The 25,859-nt window shown below is 44.2% G+C and overlaps 1 protein-coding gene across 1 annotated transcript; it reads right to left on the reverse strand.

The window, feature by feature from the left end:
- Positions 1–385: 385 nt before the first annotated feature.
- On the reverse strand, positions 386–25,551 carry LOC128621330 (rho guanine nucleotide exchange factor TIAM1-like). Its single transcript, XM_053647030.1, has 8 exons — positions 25,307–25,551; positions 7,034–7,136; positions 6,054–6,840; positions 3,851–4,012; positions 2,981–3,233; positions 2,272–2,444; positions 970–1,194; positions 386–793 (listed from the first exon to the last, which is right to left on the reverse strand). Exons 3-8 carry the CDS (start codon positions 6,828–6,830, stop codon positions 500–502), a joined length of 1,884 nt encoding a protein of 627 aa, XP_053503005.1. The 5' UTR covers positions 6,831–6,840; positions 7,034–7,136; positions 25,307–25,551; the 3' UTR covers positions 386–499.
- Positions 25,552–25,859: the final 308 nt, after the last annotated feature.

A 25,859-nucleotide genomic window follows, 5' to 3' on the forward strand; every position in this document is an offset into this window, starting at 1 on the left:
GAAACTAGGGTCAGGGATCATCGTCAGCCATGATATGACACCCCCTGGAGAAGATAGGGTTAAGGACCTTGTTAAAGGCCACAAATGTGGCAGCTTGGCAGTGCTGGTACTTGATCTCCCAAGCTTCTGATCAGCAACCCAGAAGTTTAACCACTGAGCCACCACTGCACTGCAGGATATGCCAGGCACATGTTCATACAATTCAGGATAGTTCCCCATCTCCATATGTCCAAGGCCAAATTAGCCTGAAGGTTCACCAGTATTGCCCCAACTTGTGACAGATGTGGACTCTCACTGGTCATGCTGTGACAAATTTTGGCACTGCCTTTAATTGTCCAGTTTCTGGATCTTCAGACAAAAGACTCCTATCAAGAGTTTTGTGGATCTAGGGTCATACACTAAGTAATAAGGTAAAGATGAAGGAAAGTGGTAACGACAGGGGGATGAGGATCAGGTAAAAGTGGACAGAAGAAATAGTAAGGTGAAGATCAAGAGATGGTCACCAGAGTATGTAAAGTGGAGACGGAGAAGCCCGTGGAGAGTTTAGTGGATGAAGGGAAGGTAAAGATGCAGAAACGGAGAGATGATTTAAGGGTGGAGGGATGATCACCAGAGCGTGGAAGGAAGACACCGAGAAGCCGAGACGTCCCATGGAGAGTTTGGTAGAGCGTGAGGCCACTGAGAGAAGAGGCTTCGGATTGGGCAGCTCCTCTCCCTGCAGGCTGCAAAAATAACACCTCAATCGGAACAAGTCCACGTTATAACACTCCAGATTCTGCTCCCACACTGAGATCTGACAGAGAGAGAGACAGGGACAGAAAGACAGGAAAATATTAGTAGATCCTCCTCCATACAGCCCCTCCTTCATTTCGATCTCTCCAACTAAGGTTTCTAGAGAGTCTTGCCTTTATCTCCTGCCTAAGACCATTTAGCCCCACCTCCCTCTAGCTCCTCCTCCTCCAACTTTACCTGTTCCAGAATGGTTTTCCTCTTCTTGGTATCGGTGACAGAGGCCAGCTGCATGTCTCCCATCTTCTTCATCTTCTCATCCATGTCGATCTTCTGCTCCAGTTTTCGGATCTCAGAGCGCAGGAAGCGTACCGTGTCGTCGCGGTGATGTTGCCGAGCAACGGCGGCCGCGCATGCAGAGTGGATCGCTGTCACCCAGTTCTCCACCTCTGTCTGACTACATGTCTTTACAGAGACAGATATACAGGTGTATACAGTGTGTTCCCAGTAAATACAGAGAGTGTATAAGTAGAAGTGCTTCATGAATGAGGAAAAGGCAAGGAAATAAGAATGAGGCACAGGGATGACTCATATGGATGAGATAAAGATGGAGGGATGGTCAATCAGGCCTGGGAGGTGTCCCATGGTGTGATTAGTGGATAAGCAAAAAGTAAAGAAAAAGCCGAGAAGCAAACATGGTGGGATGTAAAGATGGAGGAGGTAATGCTGAAGGAGAGATTATGTGAATGTGGTGGCAGAAATGGTAGACATTTGTAAAAATGAAGACACAGATGGATGTTTTACAAATGGAAGAATAATGCAAAGATGGGTGGAGGAGTTAAAGGAGGAATGAGATTAAGGTACAGGGAGCAGATCATGGATACATGAGGATGAGGTACAAGCAGAGGAATGAAGTAAACATGCAGCGATGAGAACATGAAGAAATGAAATGAGGATGAGGTTCAGAAAGAGGAATGCGTTAAAGATGGTGGGAGGAGAACAAGGAGAAACGAGGATGAGGTTCAGAAAGAGGAATGAGTTAAATACTGCATGGTGGGAGGAGAACATGGAGAAACGAGGATGAGGTTCAGAAAGAGGAATGAGTTAAATACTGCATGGTGGGAGGAGAACATGGAGCAACGAGGATGAGGTTCAGAAAGAGGAACAAGTTAAATACTGTATGGTGGGAGGAGAACATGGAGAAATGAGGATGAGGTTCAGAACCAGGAATGAGTTAAATACTGTATGGTGGGAGGAGAACATGGAGAAATGAGGATGAGGTTCAGAACCAGGAATGAGTTAAATACTGTATGGTGGAAGGAGAACATGGAGAAATGACGATGAGGTGCAGAAAGAGGAAGACTGAAGAATGGTCACCTGAGTGTGAAAGAAAAAGATGGTGTGCCACAGAAAGTTGAATAGTTGAGGTGGAAGTGAAGACGGAGAGATGGAGGAATACACTATGTACTGTTTAAATCAATAACTCACTTTATTGTACTTTTATTATTTATGAAGATCGCTGCCTAAGAAATATTATTTTACCTGGAAAAGGTAGGAGTCTCCCATTGAGTTGCTGAGGCAGAAGACAAAATCTTTTTTTGGGTGCTCAGGAACGGCCTGTGCGATGCTGTTTTCCGCCCAGACGGCATGCTTTGGGATGCTGGTGTGATCGATTCCCGAACGCCCGTCCGTCTCATAGAAAAACAGAGTGCATCCTGGGAAAAGGGGCACAATGGGTAGACACAACAACATAATATCAGTAACCCTAGTCTTTACATTATACTGAAATTGTACGAGGGCAAGTTTTTATATCTTGGTGGGGACCAAACAATCAAACAGGGATCGGAATATCTAACTGTTTTGACCTTAATAATCAGCGGTACATGTCAATATTTATGTAAATGGAAGGACCCCACCAGGATAGTAAGACACACGTGTTTGTGTATATAAACGCATGTCCAATTCCTCTGATTTAAGCAAGCTTTTCTGCTCTCCAGTGGCCAACGGTGAGAAGTGCAGGCTGGTGTCTGTCATGAATTCTTCACCATCACGGTTACAGCGCTCACTAACACACATACCAAATGACTCAATCTTAGTTATTTGTTAGCTGTTGAAGAAGAACTCATGATGTATTATGAATTTGTACCTTGAGACCAATATTTGACGTTGCGTGGATAAATTCTAGTTAAGAACACGTCAACATAATGTGCAAATTTGGCACCAAAAACGTGACAGCCCTAAATGTCGGCACCTTTTAGCGAGACCCAGTAGCTCTTCCACTTGCGACGAGCAGCGAGCTCCACCTTCTTGTTCTTCTTGTGCACGAGCAGGTTTTTCACATTAAGACGGCCGGCTTTGCGTACGCAGCCTTCGGTCACACCGGCAAGTGCCTCCGTCTGATTGGCCGAGCTCAGTTCGTCACTTAGAGCCGACGCCCCTTCCTCCGGAGTCTCCGCCCTGCAGCCGCTCTTCTCCAGCTCCTGCCGGAAGTTCTCGTACACGCCCTGTGTTAAGTGATTCAACAGATCGTGTTAATTCTGTTTCGTAGGATTTTGTTACGTCATGCTGGAGTTTCAAGTTATCCAAGCGATGACGTCCAACAAAGCTTCCCGTTATTAGCAAATAAAAGACAAGACAGATGTGAAGAATGCCACAATGCTTAAATATCACAGCTGTTTCGGCAAATGTTTTGCTTCCTCATCAATAAATTACATGATATCGTTGTTTTTAAATAACATTCTAGACCCACACACACACACACACACACACACACACACACACACACACACATTAATTATTACTGCTAGAATTTTACATTGCTTGTGTTTTTTCTACCACCACCCCACCTTACAGAAGACAATACGGACTTTGTTAGCATTATATAAAGTTGTGGGGTTTTTTCCTTCTGCTCCTTTTCTGAGAGAAAATAAGAGAAGGAAAAAAAAGAAAACACATCATGTGGTTTTCGAATCATTTCCACACACTGTAGCCTAAAAATGATTTATTTCCGCATAAATCCATGTCATATGTTTTTCTAATTGCTGTTTAGTGGTGTTAATCACATGGTGTAAAGTATGTTACATTGCAGTTTAATGTACTAAAAGTGGTTTTCCTGTAATACCTGCACGCCAGAGTCAGGTGTGTCTCCACTGCCCCCTGCTGGTGTGGAGTACACAGACAGGGCCTTGTAACGGCGAGACGGGAGCTCACACACACCACCGTCTCCAATCAAGCCATCGATCCCGCTGTCCTCCAGCTCAATGATGTCCCCTACTGTCACGTCCTGTACAAACGGAGACAGAGACATGCTGCATTCACATACATGTACATCTGTCTGTCTGTCTCTCAATCCCACACTTCCTCAGCACTTCTCATACCGCTTCCGCCGGCTCTTTCGGGTTGCGTGTTGATTTCTCAGTAGGGAGCATCTTAAGCTCTGAAAACTGATCATATTTGGGACGCAGCGTGTCTGAGCACTTCAATGGCTCCCAACACTGCTGGCAAGGGCTGATGGGAGATTACCCACCAAACCCAGCATCTACCCAGGGTCACATGACCCAACCAGGCAACTTAGCATGCTATTCATTTCCAGTGACTAAGGAATACAAACACAAATACTGCAACTACACACAAAAACTTTCTTTCAGACATGAATAATCTCAAGCAAACTTTGAAATGCTTCTCTTTCTCCCCCTGTCTCTGTCTCTCTTTCACACACACACACACACACACACACACACACACACACACACACACATACACACATACACACACATATTTTCTGTTGTGTTCCCATGTCACTATGCTCATTAGCATGAGAAAGGAAGCAAGCAGCTCACACAGACATGTGTCTCCTGAACCAGAGAAAAAAAGAAAGCTTGTCAAAAAGGTACCAAGCACAGTCACAATGTCGCATCATCCCCACCGGGCATGCTGCAGGATTCATCCACAAAGGTACTGGTTCAAATCCCAGCAAAATGTGTTGTATTAAATGTAGTCCATTTCAAGCTGCTCTCTTTACCCTAGGTTCACACCAGCAAGCCACAGGTCGCTCGTGTCGCTTGTAGTTTGTCTTTTCTGGGTGTGTACTGACCACTTAAATGGGAACTAAATAGGAAGGAACTAAAGTTGTGCGAGGGGAAGTAAAGAAACGTTTAGACCACACACACCACCAGGATTGGTCCGAAGAATCATTTGAGCCACCCATCTGGATTTACATCTAATTTGAATAGGACTAAGAAAATCAATTCAAATCTCACCTGCCGCTGTCACGGAGCATGAATAAACATAGAAAAGAAATGGTCAGCTGTCATCGCTTGCCGATGTGAATGTCTTAACTATCTTGAGGTCATATTATTTGAACTGCATGACTGCAGCTCAGCATTTTAGACACTTTGCTAAAACACACTGTACACAAAATTCTCCTTACAGCAAATATGAGTTTGGGTTTTTTGCATGGAAGAAGAAGTGACAAGGCTAGGGCAGATAACAAGTGATACCTCAGTTAAATTGCATATTTGCTTCAAATGACACTGCTAGTATTTAAATTCTTCCAGCATCCATATTACAATTCCAGCTTCAAACTGGGAGAGGAGACGAAGGGGATGTAATTATACCAAACTGGGTAAGCAAAAAAGTTATTCTGTTTGTCCAAGATAAACATTCAGCTACAAGATTCAATTATAATATTCAGCTATAAAATTCAACTTCGACTTTCACCTACAACATTTAACTACAATATTCATCTGTAAAACTCAAGAACAAATTCAACTATAACATTCAACTACAATATTCAAGTACAAAATTCAACTGCAATATTCAGCTACAGAAATCATCTAGAACATTTAACCACAACATTCAGCTACAAAATTTAAGCTACAAAATTCAACTACAATATTCAACTATAAAACTCTACTACAACTTTCAGCTACAACGTTTAACTACAATATTCAAGTACAAAATTCTACTGCAATATTCAACTATAAAATTCATCCACATCATTCAGCTGTAACATTCAGCTACAGTATTCTGTTACAAAATTCAACATTCAGCTATAGAATTCACCTGCAACATTCAGCTCCAAAATTCAAATACAACATTCAGCTACAACATTCAACCACAGCATTCAACTACAAAATCCACCTACAACATTCAACTCCAAAATTCAAATACAATATTCAGCTAAAACATACAGGTACAACATTCGTCTGCAAACCTCTGCACAGACAGTAACCTGTCTGTTACTGTCAGTAAACTCTATCTAAACACTATCTTGTCAAGATCATTTTAACCAAATTATAACTCACTGAAATACTGAAGCTTACTTGTATGGTTTGTGCCCGTCTCCCTGGCATTGCTGCCTGGTGACTGGTCAAACCTTCTGACAGACAATGAGATCGGCGGCAGGGCAGTGTGAAAGCTCCATAGGTGGCACCATCATCCTCGCATGGAGACAGCATCTTGTCCTCCAAACTGTCTCTGCATACAGCTCCACCCTTGTGGCGTTTCTTGGCGTAGCTCTGCGGTGTGTAAAGCTCACCCAGCGAGTTAGCACGGGTGACATCAGTGATGTTAGCATTGTCCGTGAGATCTTCTGTGCTTGTTAAGCGCTCCAAACTTGCATCAGACAGAGATACCTCCAAAGAGTCATCTCTCCAAACGTCTGCAGATTTGGAACGCTTTTTCTTGAAAGAACCGGCGCCATCTGGCGGCTTGGAGGTGTCCTGCGTACTTTGCTCATTGTCAGCATCAACAGCAGGAATGTTAGCTGAAGTGTTGTTACACGGCTCGTGAGCTGAATCCTTGTGGAAGTTCATAGGCCGCAGATTCATAGCCACCCGGTCCACCCAGATGGGGGAGCTGAAGTGCGGCAGTGCATCAGCGTCGTCAAACGGCTCCAGGCCATGCTCAGCAAGCGACTGTGGGATGCTGGGAGTGCTGCTGGAGCGTGTGCTTGTCTCCGAGTTACGGTGCTCAGGTTTTCTCCGGTACGACTGCTTCCCCGATAGACGCAACGATCGGGACACTCGCTTCCGTGACAACTGTCGTTCACGGTCGCCATAGAAACTGTGGCTGCCATACTGGCTCTCCACGTTACCCATAATTCAAATTCTGAAACACATACAACACCATATTTACAGATTAGGACTGGCACTTTTCTATGTTTTTTTTTTTTATGCAGGTACTAAAAATAAATGCATAGCTTTATTTAATTCTTATGATCTATGATGCCATGTCCAAAAGCAGGATAAAAACAGCATATCCATAGCTATAAAGAGGATTCCCTGCTCATGAAGCGCACTACCTGTTGTGTGGCAAGGATGTCATCAGCATACTGTATTAACCTCAGAGGACTTGATCCTGAGTGTGCAACTGTGTTCCTCTGGCTTTTACGGAGTCACCATAACCTGAGAAAGAGGAGAAACAGTGGAGAAAAAGCATCAGACACAGAAAGATAACCATTTAAATGTTGTATCCCAAATGTCATCTGGGTGTACCAATGTTACCATCTATTGTACAGCCATTTGTCATATATAGAAGCCTGGGATGCTGAAAATCACAAGGAGCAGATGCTGCACAAGTGATCTATGGTGCAGTGTTTGCAATAAATACTGCTTTAATACAGCCATTGTTCCCTGCAAAAGAGTTCTTGCTGGATAGGCCTGGTGGAACCAATGATCCCTGGTGGTTGTTCAGGGGGTCATAGAACCACAGTAATACCAAGATATACCATAACATCTGCTACAGTTCCTTGAGGAAATTGGCACCCATTACTAATTAGAAAGGTATTCAGTGACATCTGCTGCACTGAGAAGGGAAATATTTATCTTGTAGAACCTGAAGATGCTCACGTGGCAATAGAGTAGGCTTCTCAGTGTAACATGCCACTAAGTGATGAAGACACTCCTCATAGAGTTGTATGCCACAGTAGTTCATCAGAACGTCTCAAGAGTGATTCAAACTATCTGCAGGAGCAGGCGGGATTTGTTCAATTTTATTCATGAGTGGGCGGGAATGGGATTAGCCATGCAAATATACAGTGTACAAAATGTTGTCAAATTATATAACAAAAATTATATATTGCTATATACAGTTTTAGAAATATGTGTCAATCTCGTACTGGATGAAGCAGTATCAGATCAGCTATAATAATGCACATTAAACATATAATTTAAGAACGGAATATAATTGAGGGCGGAATTAATGCTAATTAGGGTTGCCATTTATCTCCACCCCCTAAACAGAACAAGCTGACGCATGAATATACTTCATAGCTTCCTGATAGCTATACTTTCCCCTGTCTCCAAGGTGAGAGAGAGACATCAGTTTTCACATCGCTCTCTCTCTCTCTCTCTCTCTCTCTCTCTCTCTCATTCCTCAGCTTCTTCCATTTCTGTGCAGTTTCTGTAGACCATAAACACACCCCAATCAGAAAGCACTGCCCATCCCCCGATCTCTTATTGTAGCAACAAGTGCAAACCTGAGGTACTTTTTTTTCATGGTAGCTGTAAGTTAGCTAGCTAGCTTTATAGGGAAATTGTTGGCAAATATATTTTCAGTATTTGAAAGTTATTGTGACTTGTTCTTTTTGTAATATGTTGACAGATTTGTTTTGAGAGCAGAGTCATCCGGCTTTTTAAAAAATCCCCCTTTTCTGTCATTTATTTCTTGCTGTTGTCAACCACGTGTCTGTCTGGAATGATTGCCTGTCATTTGTGCACGTCGGCTTGCTGGTTCGCTCCCTCTCTTTCTCACACACACGGTATCAGCTATGTTCATCTTCACACACTGCTGAAGATCATGAGTGTGTTACACTTGAGCCTGATCAATTATGGATGAGAGAAAATTCTCTTTGAAGTTCGGTGAGAAATCCAAACACAAGGCTTCCCTCCATCTCACTCTCTCTCTCGCTTTTTACTCCTCTCTCGCTCCTGTCAAAAGCTCTCAGGCATTTTTCTGGCCCTCTGCCTGAAGTGAAGTAACCTGCTCTGGGACGCATCAGGCACAGCAACACTAGCTTTATATCTTTATATCCTCTCACTGTTCCATATCTATCTATCCATCCATCCATCCATCCATCTATCTACTTACCCATCTACCCATCTATCTATCTATCCATCTATCTACCCATCTGTCTATCCATCTACCCATCTATCTATCCATCTACAGTATCTCACAAAAGTGAGTACACCCCTCACATTTTTGTAAATATTTGATGATATCTTTTCATGTGACAACACTGAAGAAATGACACTTTGCTACAATGTAAAGTAGTGAGTGTACAGCTTGTGTAACAGTGTAAATTTGCCCTCAAAATAACTCAACACACAGCCATTAATGTCTAAACCGCTGGAAACAAAAGTGAGTATACCCCTAAGTGAAAATGTCCAAATCGGGCCCAATTCGCCATTTTCCCTCCCCAGTGTCATGTGACTTGCTAGTGTTACAAGGTCTCAGGTGCGAATGGGGAGCAGGTGTGTTAAATTTGGTGTCATCGCTCTCACACTCCCTCATACTGGTCACTGGAAGTTCAACATGGCACCTCATGGCAAAGAACTCTCTGAGGATCTGAAAAAAAGAATTGTTGCTCTACATAAAGATGGCCTAGGCTATAAGAAGATTGCCAAGAGCCTGACACTGAGCTGCAGCACGGTGGCCAAGACCATACAGCGGTTTAACAGGACAGGTTCCACTCAGAACAGGCCTCGCCATGGTCGACCAAAGAAGTTGAGTGCACGTGCTCAGCGTCATATCCAGAGGTTGTCTTTGGGAAATAGACGTATGAGTACTGCCAGCATTGCTGCAGAGGTTGAAGGGGTGGAGGGTCAGCGTGTCAGTGCTCAGACCATACGCCGCACACTGCATCAAATTGGTCTGCATGGCTGTTGTCCCAGAAGGAAGCCTCTTCTAAAGATGATGCACAAGAAAGCCCGCAAACAGTTTGCTGAAGACAAGCAGACTAAGGACATGGATTACTGGAACCATGTCCTGTGGTCTGATGAGACCAAGATAAACTTATTTGGTTCAGATGGTGTCAAGCGTATGGTGGCAACCAGGTGAGGAGTACAAAGACAAGTGTGTCTTGCCTACAGTCAAGCATGGTGGTGGGAGTGTCATGGTCTGGGGCTGCATGAGTGCTGCCAGCACTGGGGAGCTACAGTTCATTGAGGGAACCATGAATGCCAACATGTACTGTGACATACTGAAGCAGAGCATGATCCCCTCCCTTTGGAGAGTGGGCCGCAGGGCAGTATTCCAGCATGATAACGACCCCAAACACACCTCCAAGACGACCACTGCCTTGCTAAAGAAGCTGAGGGTGAAGGTGATGGACTGGCCAAGCATGTCTCCAGACCTAAACCCTATTGAGCATCTGTGGGGCATCCTCAAACGGAAGGTGGAGGAGCACAAGGTCCCTAACATCCACCAGCTCCGTGATGTCGTCATGGAGGAGTGGAAGAAGACTCCAGTGGCAACCTGTGAAGCTCTGGTGAACTCCATGCCCAAGAGGGTTAAGGCAGTGCTGGAAAATAATGGTGGCCACACAAAATATTGACACTTTGGGCCCAATTTGGACATTTTCACTTAGGGGTGTACTCACTTTTGTTGCCAGCGGTTTAGACATTAATGGCTGTGTGTTGAGTTATTTTGAGGAGACAGCAAATTTACACTGTTACACAAGCTGTACACTCACTACTTTATATTGTAGCAAAGTGTCATTTCTTCAGTGTTGTCACATGAAAAGATATAATCAAATATTTACAAAAATGTGAGGGGTGTACTCACTTTTGTGAGACACTGTATCTACCTATCTACCTACCCATCTGTCTATCCATCTACCTACCTATCTACCCATCTATCTATATATCTACCCATCTACATACCTACCTATTAATCTATCAATCTACCCATCTACCTACCTATCGTTCTATCTACCCATCGGTCTATCCATCCACCCCTCCACCCATCTATCTATCTATAATTAAAATAAAATTAAAAAAGCAGTTCCCATCAATATCTTTATCTCCCCATCTCTATATCTTTCTCTGTTCTCTCTCTCTCTTTTTTCAGTTCACTGTTCTTAGTAGTCAATCTGCCCATTCTTCTCTCTTATTCTCTGTAAACCTCTACTTGTTTGTTTGCAATTTATCATCTCCACTGCACTTGCTGTGTGTGTGTGTGTGTGTGTGTGTGTGTATTAACAGGGCCCTCTGTTCCCTCTAATGTACTCTCTTATCCAGACAGAGCACACACTGTGTGGACATGCAAATATGACACACACACACACACACACACACACACACACACACACACACTAGAGAGAACAATGCAGTTTCACATGGATAACCCATAGAACATTTGGACACTTACAGGAACAGCTGAACAAAGGAAGATTATCATCATTATCACTAATGGTACAATATAAATATCCCATCATGCACTGCTTCGGTGTTCAGGAAATAACTGGTGCAGTCTTGTCAGGTGATGAACCGTCTCAGGGCAATCTGAAGGGGAGAAACGCTCACTGTATTTGTAGGCTCGTTCTAAACTGAAGTGATGAAACACAGTTCCCTCAAAGGGCTCCTCAACAAAAGACAACCAGGATGAAGACTTCACTCCCAGGACTGTGGTTTTTAAGAAAGAAAGAAAAAAAGAAAAATATTGGCAGAAAGAAAGAGAAAGAAAGAAAGAAAGAAAGAAAGAAAGAGAAAAATACTGGCAGAAAGAAAGAAAAAAAGAAAAAGAAAGAAAGAAAAATATTGGCAGAAAGAAAGAAAGAACGAATGAAAGAAAGACAAAGAAAGATAGAAAGAAAGAAAGGAAGGAAATTTTCTGTGACTGAAGTAATGAAATGTTTTTTTTTAAACAGCTAGAACGAAAGAAAGAAAAAAATATTGGCAGACGAAGAAAGAAAAATAAAAATGTGTTTGTGACTGAAGTAATGAAATTATTTTTTAAAACAGGAAGAACAGAAGAACAAAAGAAAGAAAAAAAAGAAAATTTGTAACTGAAGTAATGAAATCTTTTTTTAAAACAGCTAGAATGAAAGAAAGAAAGAAAGAAAATATTAGCAGAGGAAGAAAGATAAATATGAATTTGTGACTGAAGGAATAATTAAATAATTTTTTTTTAAATATCAAGGAAGAAAGAAAGATAGAAAATATTTATAAGGAGTGTGCACTTCCACTACATGCGAGTTTAAACGAAGCTGCTGATTGGTCAGCTGCACTAACGGCCATTATGACATCATAATCTGGCAGCTGGAATTCAAATTTCCAAACATTCACCCATTCTAACTATAACACACCCTAAACAGGACGCTACGCACGCACACATTTACACATGGATACACACCTGGGGTGCAATTTAGTGTAGCCAATCAGCAGAGGTGGGAGGAAACCGGTGAACCCCGAGGAAACCTACGCGGATATCCAGGGGAAAGTTACGAAACTCCACACTGACAGCAAGACCAAATGAGAAAGAAGGAAATGTGTGAGGAATAACAACACTGCACTCACCTCTTATACACTGTAATTACAAAACACAATGAAGAACAAGTGCGTGTGTGTGTGTGTATATTGAGAGGCTCTGGGGTGTAAATTGAGGGTCGCTGCTGTGCTGTTGTCATAGCAGCCGCCCTGCTGGGAAAAGACACACACATACACACTCACCGATATGTCATGACATCAGCGGAATTCCCCCCACCCAACACACACACACACAAACACAAACATACACACACTCCATCACAAACTGGCACCATCATCAGCCAAGGTCACAACCCTGACGCCACACTAACAAAAAAACAACTCCATACACACACTGAGAGACTGAGACAGAAGAGCGAAGAAGAAAACAGGAGAAATCCACAGTTTTACACATATTTATCTTTAAAATGAACATCCAATGATGTCCAAGAATTTTAAGACTATTTTATTTTAGTATTAACTAATACTGATTGACATTTTCACTTTGGTTAATGGCTTCCTACATTACCCACGATGCCCCGTGTTCTACCTGCTGATAGCGCTGTCAGTGGGATTTAGCTCGTCTCTTCATCTCTATGTAAAGGGAGTGATGCAGCGGCGCTTTATTCGTTTAAGTCATCCGAGCTCTCTCAGCTCCTCATCTGTAACTTCAACTTTCATACCAATTCCGCCATCATGCTCGTCATCTCCTAGCCTCTTCCATTACTCATGCTGCAATGCATTCTGGATCTCCGAGTCCAACGTTTGGACTAAACTCTCCTCTACTTCTAGGCTGTGCATTTCATTAGTATGACTATGAAAAGGAAATGACTATGATTAGGAAAGTGGGGATGTGAATCTTACAACATTTATCCTATTGTACGGCAATGTAGCTGCGCTAGCAATAACACTGTCCCCGTGTCACGTTCAATTCTATTCAATTTTATTCATAAAACGCTTTTAACAACGGACATTGTCTCAAAGCAGCTTTACAGAAACATATAAACACAGGATAGAGATTTTAAGTGTGTGAATTTATCCCTATTGAGCGAGCCGGTGGGGAGGAAAAACTCCCTGAGATGATATGAGGAAGAAACCTTGAGAGGAACCAGACTCAGAAGGGAACCCGTCCTCATCTGGGTAACAAACACGAACCACAACCACAAACAGCACGTCTGATTTCTTCCTCTTTCACCACAACGATTTGCCTGTGATCACCCCCCCCTTATTATTTTAAATTATTAATTATATACATTTATGCTTATGGTTCATTTGTCGTGTTAACAAACTCCAAAACAAACACTTTACAGTCTGTCCTGAAGATGTCGGAAAACTGACTGCTACAAAGCGCTGACACTGGAGACTCCTTCCATAAATGTGAAATAAACCTCTCCTTACAGAGAAAAAATTTTATTTAAATAAATGTTCATTATTAGAGTTTCGTTTTATAATATATATATATATATATATATACACACATACACACACACATACATACACACACACACACATATACATATATATACACGTGTATATATATATATATATATATATATATATATATATATATATATGGATCGTCTCCATATATATGGAGCTTCTGTGAATGACTTGTTACTACAGCTGCACTACTGTCAGATCTGCTGTTCTAGAAAATTCACCAACGCCTTCCGACCAATCAGAATCCTCAATTCAATAGTGCTGTGGTTTAAAAATATATCAACAGAACATGTTCGTAACTAAAGAATTTCCCCTAAAGAATCGTAGTAAAGATGACAAGACACCCGATAATAAACTAAACATGGACTCAAAATGGTGGGCTTGGATCGACTTAAAATGGAGGACTGACCACTTTTTTCACCAGCACAGTTCATTCCAGCCAGGCTTTACCAAAAACAGACATCTCTTTTCAGTAGGGAGCTCTATCTATCTATCTAACTATCTATCTATCTAACTATCTATCTATCTAGTGTGTGTGTATGCTTTGTGCCACAGTGAAGCGAAGCAGACTGTACAGCTTTATGAGCACATTTTGAAAAGTGCTGACTCATTGCACACGCAGCACTAAATGAAGTGGGTCATCCTTAACCCTGGAAAATCTGGGATAAGTCGAGCAACTCTATATTCAAGAGACAAATTCACCCGGCAAAAAATATGCCAACGCTGCTAATGATAATAATAACTACGCTAATAATACCAGGCTAGCAAAATGGTGGTTGGTGAATGAGGTCTTGCTAACTGGGCATAGTTAGCGAGTGATGTTAATAAGGCAGACGTACAAAGATGAAAATAAAAAGGTTTGCTTAGGGTTGTTTGAAAATATCATTTGCACTCTATGGTTAGAATTGTATAGATGTATATATCATTTTACCGGCCACTTTAATAGAAACACATGCACACGTGCTGATTCATGAAACTGTCCAATCCGAAAATCATGTGGCAGCAGCGCAATTCATAAAGTCACACCGATACAGGTCAAAAGCTTCAGTTAATGTTCTGACTAAACATTAGAAAGGGGGAAAAGGTATGAACGCAGTGACTGACCATGGCATGGGTGTTGGTGATGGGTGGTTTGAGTATTTCGGAAACTCCTGGGATTTTCACACACGGTCTCTAGAGTTTAAACAGAATGGTGCAAAAAAAACCCAAAACGTCTAGTAAGCAGCAGTTCTGTGGATGAAGGAGCAGTTCTGTGGATGAAGGAGCAGTTCTGTGGGTGTAAACACCTTGTGGGTGAAGGAGCAGTTCTGTGGGTGAAGGAGCAGTTCTGTGGGTGAAGGAGCAGAGTTCTGTGGGTGAAGGAGCAGAGTTCTGTGGGTGAAGGAGCAGAGTTCTGTGGATGAAGGAGCAGTTCTGTGGGTGAAGGAGCAGTTCTGTGGGTGTAAACACCTTGTGGGTGAAGGAGCAGTTCTGTGGATGAAGGAGCAGTTCTGTGGGTTTAAACACCTTGTGGATGAAGGAGCAGTTCTGTGGATGGAGGAGCAGTTCTGTGGGTGTAAACACCTTGTGGGTGAAGGAGCAGTTCTGTGGGTGAAGGAGCAGAGTTCTGTGGGTGAAGGAGCAGAGTTCTGTGGGTGAAGGAGCAGAGTTCTGTGGATGAAGGAGCAGTTCTGTGGGTGAAGGAGCAGAGTTCTGTGGATGAAGGAGCAGTTCTGTGGGTGAAGGAGCAGAGTTCTGTGGATGAAGGAGCAGTTCTGTGGGTGAAGGAGCAGTTCTGTGGGTGAAGGAGCAGTTCTGTGGGTGTAAACACCTTGTGGGTGAAGGAGCAGTTCTGTGGATGAAGGAGCAGTTCTGTGGATGAAGGAGCAGTTCTGTGGGTTTAAACACCTTGTGGATGAAGGAGCAGTTCTGTGGATTAAGGAGCAGTTCTGTGGATGAAGGAGCAGTTCTGTGGGTGTAAACACCTTGTGGGTGAAGGAGCAGTTCTGTGGGTGAAGGAGCAGAGTTCTGTGGATGAAGGAGCAGTTCTGTGGGTGAAGGAGCAGAGTTCTGTGGATGAAGGAGCAGTTCTGTGGGTGAAGGAGCAGAGTTCTGTGGATGAAGGAGCAGTTCTGTGGGTGAAGGAGCAGAGTTCTGTGGATGAAGGAGCAGTTCTGTGGGTGAAGGAGCAGTTCTGTGGATGAAGGAGCAGTTCTGTGGGTGTAAACACCTTGTGGATGAAGGAGCAGTTCTGTGGATGGAGGAGCAGTTCTGTGGGTGAAGGAGCAGTTCTGTGGGTGAAGGAGCAGTTCTGTGGGTGTAAACACCTTGTGGGTGAAGGAGCAGTTCTGTGGATGAAGGAGCAGTTCTGTGGGTTTAAACACCTTGTGGATGAAGGAGCAGTTCTGTGGATGGAGGAGCAGTTCTGTGGGTGTAAACACCTTGTGGGTGAAGGAGCAGTTCTGTGGGTGAAGGAGCAGTTCTGTGGGTGAAGGAGCAGTTCTGTGGGTGAAGGAGCAGAGTTCTGTGGGTGAAGGAGCAGTTCTGTGGGTGAAGGAGCAGAGTTCTGTGGATGAAGGAGCAGTTCTGTGGGTGAAGGAGCAGAGTTCTGTGGGTGAAGGAGCAGTTCTGTGGGTGAAGGAGCAGTTCTGTGGGTGAAGGAGCAGAGGTCTGTGGATGAAGGAGCAGTTCTGTGGATGAAGGAGCAGAGTTCTGTGGATGAAGGAGCAGTTCTGTGGGTGAAGGAGCAGAGTTCTGTGGATGAAGGAGCAGTTCTGTGGGTGAAGGAGCAGTTCTGTGGGTGAAGGAGCAGTTCTGTGGGTGTAAACACCTTGTGGGTGAAGGAGCAGTTCTGTGGATGAAGGAGCAGTTCTGTGGATGAAGGAGCAGTTCTGTGGGTTTTAAACACCTTGTGGATGAAGGAGCAGTTCTGTGGATTAAGGAGCAGTTCTGTGGATGAAGGAGCAGTTCTGTGGGTGTAAACACCTTGTGGGTGAAGGAGCAGTTCTGTGGGTGAAGGAGCAGTTCTGTGGATGAAGGAGCAGAGTTCTGTGGATGAAGGAGCAGTTCTGTGGATGAAGGAGCAGAGTTCTGTGGGTGAAGGAGCAGTTCTGTGGGTGAAGGAGCAGTTCTGTGGGTGAAGGAGCAGAGTTCTGTGGGTGAAGGAGCAGTTCTGTGGGTGAAGGAGCAGAGTTCTGTGGATGAAGGAGCAGTTCTGTGGATGAAGGAGCAGAGTTCTGTGGATGAAGGAGCAGAGTTCTGTGGATGAAGGAGCAGTTCTGTGGGTGAAGGAGCAGAGGTCTGTGGATGAAGGAGCAGTTCTGTGGGTGAAGGAGCAGTTCTGTGGGTGAAGGAGCAGTTCTGTGGGTGTAAACACCTTGTGGGTGAAGGAGCAGTTCTGTGGATGAAGGAGCAGTTCTGTGGGTGAAGGAGCAGAGTTCTGTGGATGAAGGAGCAGTGTTCTGTGGGTGAAGGAGCAGTTCTGTGGATGAAGGAGCAGAGTTCTGTGGGTGAAGGAGCAGTTCTGTGGGTGAAGGAGCAGTTCTGTGGGTGAAGGAGCAGAGTTATGTGGATGAAGGAGCAGTTCTGTGGATGAAGGAGCAGAGTTCTGTGGATGAAGGAGCAGTTCTGTGGGTGAAGGAGCAGAGTTCTGTGGATGAAGGAGCAGTTCTGTGGATGAAGGAGCAGTTCTGTGGGTGAAGGAGCAGTTCTGTGGATGAAGGAGCAGTTCTGTGGATGAAGGAGCAGTTCTGTGGGTGAAGGAGCAGTTCTGTGGGTGAAGGAGCAGTTCTGTGGGTGTAAACACCTTGTGGGTGAAGGAGCAGTTCTGTGGATGAAGGAGCAGTTCTGTGGATGAAGGAGCAGTTCTGTGGGTTTAAACACCTTGTGGATGAAGGAGCAGTTCTGTGGATTAAGGAGCAGTTCTGTGGATGAAGGAGCAGTTCTGTGGGTGTAAACACCTTGTGGGTGAAGGAGCAGTTCTGTGGGTGAAGGAGCAGAGTTCTGTGGATGAAGGAGCAGTTCTGTGGGTGAAGGAGCAGAGTTCTGTGGATTAAGGAGCAGTTCTGTGGATGAAGGAGCAGTTCTGTGGATGAAGGAGCAGTCCTGTGGGTGAAGGAGCAGTTCTGTGGGTGAAGGAGCAGAGTTCTGTGGATGAAGGAGCAGTTCTGTGGATGAAGGAGCAGTTCTGTGGATGAAGGAGCAGTTCTGTGGGTGTAAACACCTTGTGGGTGAAGGAGCAGTTCTGTGGGTGAAGGAGCAGTTCTGTGGATGAAGGAGCAGTTCTGTGGGTGAAGGAGCAGAGTTCTGTGGATGAAGGAGCAGTTCTGTGGGTGAAGGAGCAGAGTTCTGTGGATGAAGGAGCAGTTCTGTGGGTGTAAACACCTTGTGGGTGAAGGAGCAGTTCTGTGGATGAAGGAGCAGTTCTATGGATGAAGGAGCAGTTCTGTGGGTTTAAACACCTTGTGGATGAAGGAGCAGTTCTGTGGATTAAGGAGCAGTTCTGTGGATTAAGGAGCAGTTCTGTGGGTGTAAACACCTTGTGGGTGAAGGAGCAGTTCTGTGGGTGAAGGAGCAGAGTTCTGTGGATGAAGGAGCAGTTCTGTGGGTGAAGGAGCAGAGTTCTGTGGATGAAGGAGCAGTTCTGTGGGTGAAGGAGCAGAGTTCTGTGGATGAAGGAGCAGTTCTGTGGGTGTAAACACCTTGTGGGTGAAGGAGCAGAGTTCTGTGCGTGAAGGAGCAGAGTTCTGTGGGTGAAGGAGCAGAGTTCTGTGGATGAAGGAGCAGTTCTGTGGGTGAAGGAGCAGAGTTCTGTGGGTGAAGGAGCAGTTCTGTGGGTGAAGGAGCAGTTCTGTGGGTGTAAACACCTTGTGGGTGAAGGAGCAGTTCTGTGGATGAAGGAGCAGTTCTGTGGGTTTAAACACCTTGTGGATGAAGGAGCAGTTCTGTGGATGGAGGAGCAGTTCTGTGGGTGTAAACACCTTGTGGGTGAAGGAGCAGTTCTGTGGGTGAAGGAGCAGAGTTCTGTGGGTGAAGGAGCAGAGTTCTGTGGGTGAAGGAGCAGTTCTGTGGATGAAGGAGCAGTTCTGTGGGTGAAGGAGCAGAGTTCTGTGGATGAAGGAGCAGTTCTGTGGGTGAAGGAGCAGAGTTCTGTGGATGAAGGAGCAGTTCTGTGGGTGAAGGAGCAGAGTTCTGTGATGAAGGAGCAGTTCTGTGGGTGAAGGAGCAGTTCTGTGGGTGTAAAACACCTTGTGGGTGAAGGAGCAGTTCTGTGGGTGTAAACACCTTGTGGGTGAAGGAGCAGTTCTGTGGATGAAGGAGCAGTTCTGTGGGTTTAAACACCTTGTGGATGAAGGAGCAGTTCTGTGGATTAAGGAGCAGTCCTGTGGATGAAGGAGCAGTTCTGTGGGTGTAAACACCTTGTGGGTGAAGGAGCAGTTCTGTGGATGAAGGAGCAGTTCTGTGGGTGAAGGAGCAGTTCTGTGGGTGAAGGAGCAGAGTTCTGTGGATGAAGGAGCAGTTCTGTGGGTGAAGGAGCAGAGTTCTGTGGATGAAGGAGCAGTTCTGTGGGTGAAGGAGCAGTTCTGTGGGTGAAGGAGCAGAGTTCTGTGGATGAAGGAGCAGTTCTGTGGGTGAAGGAGCAGTTCTGTGGGTGAAGGAGCAGAGTTCTGTGGATGAAGGAGCAGTTCTGTGGGTGAAGGAGCAGAGTTCTGTGGATGAAGGAGCAGTTCTGTGGGTGAAGGAGCAGTTCTGTGGGTGTAAACACCTTGTGGGTGAAGGAGCAGTTCTGTGGGTGAAGGAGCAGTTCTGTGGATGAAGGAGCAGTTCTGTGGGTGTAAACACCTTGTGGGTAAAGGAGCAGTTCTGTGGGTGAAGGAGCAGTTCTGTGGATGAAGGAGCAGTTCTGTGGGTGAAGGAGCAGTTCTGTGGGTGTAAACACCTTGTGGGTGAAGGAGCAGTTCTGTGGGTGAAGGAGCAGTTCTGTGGGTGAAGGAGCAGAGTTCTGTGGATGAAGGAGCAGTTCTGGGGGTGTAAACACCTTGTGGGTGAAGGAGCAGAGTTCTGTGCGTGAAGGAGCAGAGTTCTGTGGGTGAAGGAGCAGAGTTCTGTGGATGAAGGAGCAGTTCTGTGGGTGAAGGAGCAGAGTTCTGTGGGTGAAGGAGCAGTTCTGTGGGTGAAGGAGTAGTTCTGTGGGTGTAAACACCTTGTGGGTGAAGGAGCAGTTCTGTGGATGAAGGAGCAGTTCTGTGGGTTTAAACACCTTGTGGATGAAGGAGCAGTTCTGTGGATGGAGGAGCAGTTCTGTGGGTGTAAACACCTTGTGGGTGAAGGAGCAGTTCTGTGGGTGAAGGAGCAGTTCTGTGGGTGAAGGAGCAGAGTTCTGTGGGTGAAGGAGCAGAGTTCTGTGGGTGAAGGAGCAGAGTTCTGTGGGTGAAGGAGCAGTTCTGTGGATGAAGGAGCAGTTCTGTGGGTGAAGGAGCAGAGTTCTGTGGATGAAGGAGCAGTTCTGTGGGTGAAGGAGCAGAGTTCTGTGGATGAAGGAGCAGTTCTGTGGGTGAAGGAGCAGAGTTCTGTGGATGAAGGAGCAGTTCTGTGGGTGAAGGAGCAGTTCTGTGGGTGTAAACACCTTGTGGGTGAAGGAGCAGTTCTGTGGGTGTAAACACCTTGTGGGTGAAGGAGCAGTTCTGTGGATGAAGGAGCAGTTCTGTGGGTTTAAACACCTTGTGGATGAAGGAGCAGTTCTGTGGATTAAGGAGCAGTCCTGTGGATGAAGGAGCAGTTCTGTGGGTGTAAACACCTTGTGGGTGAAGGAGCAGTTCTGTGGATGAAGGAGCAGTTCTGTGGGTGAAGGAGCAGAGTTCTGTGGATGAAGGAGCAGTTCTGTGGGTGAAGGAGCAGAGTTCTGTGGATGAAGGAGCAGTTCTGTGGGTGAAGGAGCAGAGTTCTGTGGATGAAGGAGCAGTTCTGTGGGTGAAGGAGCAGTTCTGTGGGTGAAGGAGCAGTTCTGTGGGTGAAGGAGCAGAGTTCTGTGGATGAAGGAGCAGTTCTGTGGGTGAAGGAGCAGTTCTGTGGGTGAAGGAGCAGAGTTCTGTGGATGAAGGAGCAGTTCTGTGGGTGAAGGAGCAGAGTTCTGTGGATGAAGGAGCAGTGTTCTGTGGATGAAGGAGCAGTTCTGTGGGTGAAGGAGCAGTTCTGTGGGTGTAAACACCTTGTGGGTGAAGGAGCAGTTCTGTGGGTGAAGGAGCAGTTCTGTGGATGAAGGAGCAGTTCTGTGGGTGTAAACACCTTGTGGGTAAAGGAGCAGTTCTGTGGGTGAAGGAGCAGTTCTGTGGATGAAGGAGCAGTTCTGTGGGTGAAGGAGCAGTTCTGTGGGTGTAAACACCTTGTGGGTGAAGGAGCAGTTCTGTGGGTGAAGGAGCAGTTCTGTGGATGAAGGAGCAGTTCTGTGGATGAAGGAGCAGTTCTGTGGATGAAGGAGCAGTTCTGTGGGTGAAGGAGCAGTTCTGTGGGTGTAAACACCTTGTGGATGAAGGAGCAGTTCTGTGGATGAAGGAGCAGTTCTGTGGGTGTAAACACCTTGTGGATGAAGGAGCAGTTCTGTGGATGAAGGAGCAGTTCTGTGGGTGTAAACACCTTGTGGATGAAGGAGCTCAAAGGAGAATGGACAGACATGTTCAAGCTAACAGGAAGGCTACGGTAACTTAAATAACTACTCTTTACAACACTCTTTTTACACTCTGGTGAGCAGAAAAGAATCTCAGAAGGCTTTTCTAAAAGTGAACTATGACGCAGGATGTGCTTTGTGTCGCAATCACAATTTTCTTTCAGTGTCCAGGCTATCAGAATTTTCCTTTCATAAATATATTTAGCATTTTATCTTCATATGTGGGAAGACAAGGCGCTGGATTTGTTCGATCGATTGTTTTCCGTACACCGATAATATAACAGTATTATTTTTAGACTGTACTGACATTACTACATCTCCAAATAAGTTCACTACAGCTGTAAACAGATGTTACGTGCAGTGTGATACGGACGTGGACTGGACTTGCAGATGTGACGCGCATTTATACACGTTTTGTAACAGCTGGATAAAGTACGATTATAAACCCAGCTGGTTGCTGAGACGTTGTTAGCATGAGGGCATCCTGTCCAACATACACTTTTCCACTCTGACCGCCAGTTATTTTGGCATTATTTATACTTTCGTATACAGTTTTGGCACCCTTATACCATCCAAAGGAAAGAAGGAAGGAAGGAAGGAAGAAAGAAACAAAGAAAGAAAAATATTGGCAAAGAAAGAAAGATAAAAAATGTGTTTGTGACTGAAGTAATGGTGAAATAAATAAAAGGGAAAAAGAAAGAAAGAAAGAAAGAAAGAAAAAGAAATAAATTTATATGTGTCTAAGAAAGAAAGAAAGAAAGGAAGGAAGGAAGAAAGAAAGAAAGAAAGAAAGAAAGGACAATAAAAGAAAGAAAGAAAGAAAGATACAAAATGTGTTTGTGACTGAAGTAATGGCGAAATAAATAAAAAGGAAAAAGAAAGAAAGAAAGAAAGAAAGAAAGGACAATAAAAGAAAGAAAGAAAGCATTATGTGTCTAATAAAGAAAGATTGGACAAGGAAAGTAGAAAGAAAGGACAAGGAAGGAAAGAAAGAATGATGAGTCTAATAAAGATTGGACAAAGAAAGAAACAAACAAACAAACAAAAAGAGAATTATATGATTCTAGGAAAGAAAGAAAAAGAAAAAGAAAAAGAGAGAAAAAAAGAAAATTATATGATTCTGAAAGAGAAAGAAAAAAGAATAAGAAGAAAGAGAATGATATGATAGTAAGAAAGAGAGAGAGAGAGAGAGAGAGTGAGAGAGAGAGAGAGTGAGAGAGAGAAGTGTGTGATTATAAGGAGTGTGCACTTCCACTGGGAGGGAGTTTACACTCAGACCCCCACAATGTGCTGCTGCAGCTCCGACACTCTGAGATACTGGAACTTCTGCCACAAGTCTGTGTGTGAGAGAGACAGTAGACCCTCACACGGCCAGATGAAGGAGTCTCTTGTTCTCTTCTGTTATATGTTTCATAAGACCCTCAGCTGGATATACTGACGACATCCAAAACAAAAACAGCATTTACAGCAAGAAAAACAGATGTTCTTATGCAATCCACATATTTATCTCCCCTGTCTGTGCATGAGGCTGTTCTGATCTCACTCAGGAAGTCCTCCAGCTCTACAGAACTACACTCAATACTCGCTGAGATCACCTCACATACAATCCAAAACTCCGTTCAAGTCCTTCAAGATGTTCATCAAAAAAACAAACGGTGCTGGTGTTTAGCATCGAGCTCTTTGAATAGCACTTAATAATCCAGGTGTTCATCGTATTCTCGAATCTGATTGGTCAGAAGGTCTTGATTCATTCTTTCAGACATTAGATACAGCTGCGGGCCAAATTACAACCGTTTAGAACCTCTAGATTAATGCACTTATTGTAATACATGATCATTTCTATAGTAACTGCGCATTCACAAGGCCTCCACGTAATCGCATAAAATTTTTTTATTACATTTTAAAATGTTATTTAACAAAGAATAATGTAGAATTGTTGATATAGAAGGAGTCTCCGGAGTCAGTGCTCGGTAATGGCGTGCGTCCCAGTAAAACAATAAAATAAATAAATACATTTTGGGGGGAACAAACAAACAAAAAAAAATCAGATAAGTTGCTATAACAGAAGTGATAAGTGATGGCAGGAACCAACTCGTTTCCATGACAATAAATGTAACTATAAATGGTTAAAACGTACAACGTGACAATAAAAATCAGTCGTCAATGAGGAACTTCAGCACTTCAGGCTGAGCAGTTATTGGAAAACAGTCAACTTTGCGGTAGTAACTTGAAGAACGATTTCTTTAATTAGTGCTTTTTATCCATTTATAGTTACATTTAATGTTGTGAAATAAGTTACTTCCTGTTATCACTTATGTTATAGTAGCTATAAGCAGTCATCTCGTTTTGTTGTTGTTGTTTTTTTCGGAAATCAGTTTATCAGACTCCCAAAGCGGTTCAGCTTTGCGTAAATAATTAACATATGCAAATTAATATGACGTAACCCTAACACTAATGTCCTGACTGGGAGACTGGGGCTAATTCAGGAGCGTGCACTGCTTCAAAGCTGCTCTTTGAATTAAGAAGTATTTGTAACACGAAGCGTCCCGCCTTCTCTCAGACGTACAGCCAACAGAGTTTCACAAATCACGGCGGTGTGTAGGCCCGCGGCCGACTTCATTAAAGACGAAACAAAGCTCAATGAAACAAAGCAAAAATGCAGGCACGACAGAAGCGCGAGCGCGCTGTTCGTCTTTGGAGAATGAATGAACAATACGCGCGATTGTGTGCAAAATGAATAACTCGCTTCAATTCGGACACTTCAAAGAAAAGGGCGCGCTCGTTCACGGCGAACTAACGCACGGACTGGACAGCTAGTTAGACGTACAAATCTCAGCATTACAACGGGATGGGAATTTAGTCTTAAAAACAGCTAACGCTAACCTGCAAAATGTGCGCAAAATACCTTAGAAACATTTCTAAAACACTAACATTATGATCTGAAAAGCGATATACAAAGCGCTAACACTGAAGGCTCCCCGTATCCACGGTTACTCGCGAAGATCGCTGGATCAAGTGTTAGGTTTTTATTAAAAGCTGCTCCATAACGCAACTGCATGGAGGCCATGTTGTGACACTAAACCAAATTTGCAGCAATGATTACAACTACGAAACTAGCGGTGTCCTCGCTTTATTTCAGCACGCCCCACCTTCGAATTATATCGTATTAAAATGGTCTGTTTTTCATTTTCACATTGCGTCCTGATTTTGTATGGCACCGTATTATAATTGACAACAAATTTACAAAAAAAAAAAAAGGCATAATGTCCTTGTCTGACAGAAAAATCTGGCAACCTCAGCTGCACAAGGTGTGTAACACAACTCTGAATATGTGTAACTTTTCCCCACATAAATACTGTCGTAGATTCTGAATACAGCGCTATATTATTAATGTTATTTTACTGTTTTAGTATTATAGATCCACAGAGGAATATCACGAGATGGAAAGAAACGTTCTAAGGCAAAAAATGAAGTATCTAAAAGTAGCAATAATAGCTCGAACCCCTCTTTAAATGTCTACAATTTAACACATTGGTCAGGATGAGGAGATTTAGCTACAGCATGCAATAAAATATTGCCCGAGGTTCATTTGCATACTGCAGCCTTTCTGCAGTGGATCAGTTTTGCAAAAGGCCAAGAATATTGCGATAATTAACCGATATATTGTGCACATCTGTTTGAGCAGGAAAATCATCCAGGTGTAAATGAACCATCTAGATACAACATCTAACTACAAGGTTTTTATTCATTATTATTTAAATACCATGCCAAAGGATGCCCTTGGCCTTGACCCACAGGTGGATGACATCGAAGCCGGAAATGCATGTTTGCAATTTCCTCTAAACAAATAAATACATAAATAAATAAAATGCATGCAGGTCATCTGTAGCCTAGCAGCTTAGCATGATCCGAAAACCTGAACATGAGCACAAGTCATATGCAACACTGTAAATGCCTGGAAACGCGCGGCAGACACAAATCACGGCGTGTTAATCAGGCGTGGAAATCAATTTCACGTGCGACTTACGGTCTCGTGACGTCGCGGTCGGTGTCATCATCCGTTCACGCAGATCCCGGTGTGCACCATGACGGCCTCGCCTTTAATAAACGCACCTAGAATTGTTTACATAATAATACTAATTGTTGTTATCATCATTTGAATCTAGGCTGGGTTAGGAATGAACGCGCGTGCCATTACGGTCCGGTTTTCCCCGCACGTGCAGAGTATAAGTAACATCTGGCGCGTTTCCCTGCGCGCGCTGAGCATGTGTGTGCGTGCGTGCGTGTGTGTGTGTTGTGCCGTTTCCATACACCGCTGCGAAATGGGGGAGGAGCCCGCGGCGCAGTAGTCGCTTGGCTCGGCGACGGCGCGCGCATCCAATCCGCAGCACGCGCACACTTGTTGGGTTGTAGTTGCTAGGATTTGTGTGTGTGTGTGTGTGTGTGTGCGCGTGCGGCGGGTTATGTGTGAAAGAGCAACGATGCAATATATATTTCGGTTAACACCGGGGCGTGGCAACGTGTGTACCACAGAGTAGCCGATGAGGCCCTTATAATAAGCTCCGCCCCAATCAAAGGTA

This window comes from Ictalurus furcatus, chromosome 17 (genome assembly GCF_023375685.1).
Source record: "Ictalurus furcatus strain D&B chromosome 17, Billie_1.0, whole genome shotgun sequence".
NCBI lineage: Eukaryota > Metazoa > Chordata > Actinopteri > Siluriformes > Ictaluridae > Ictalurus > Ictalurus furcatus.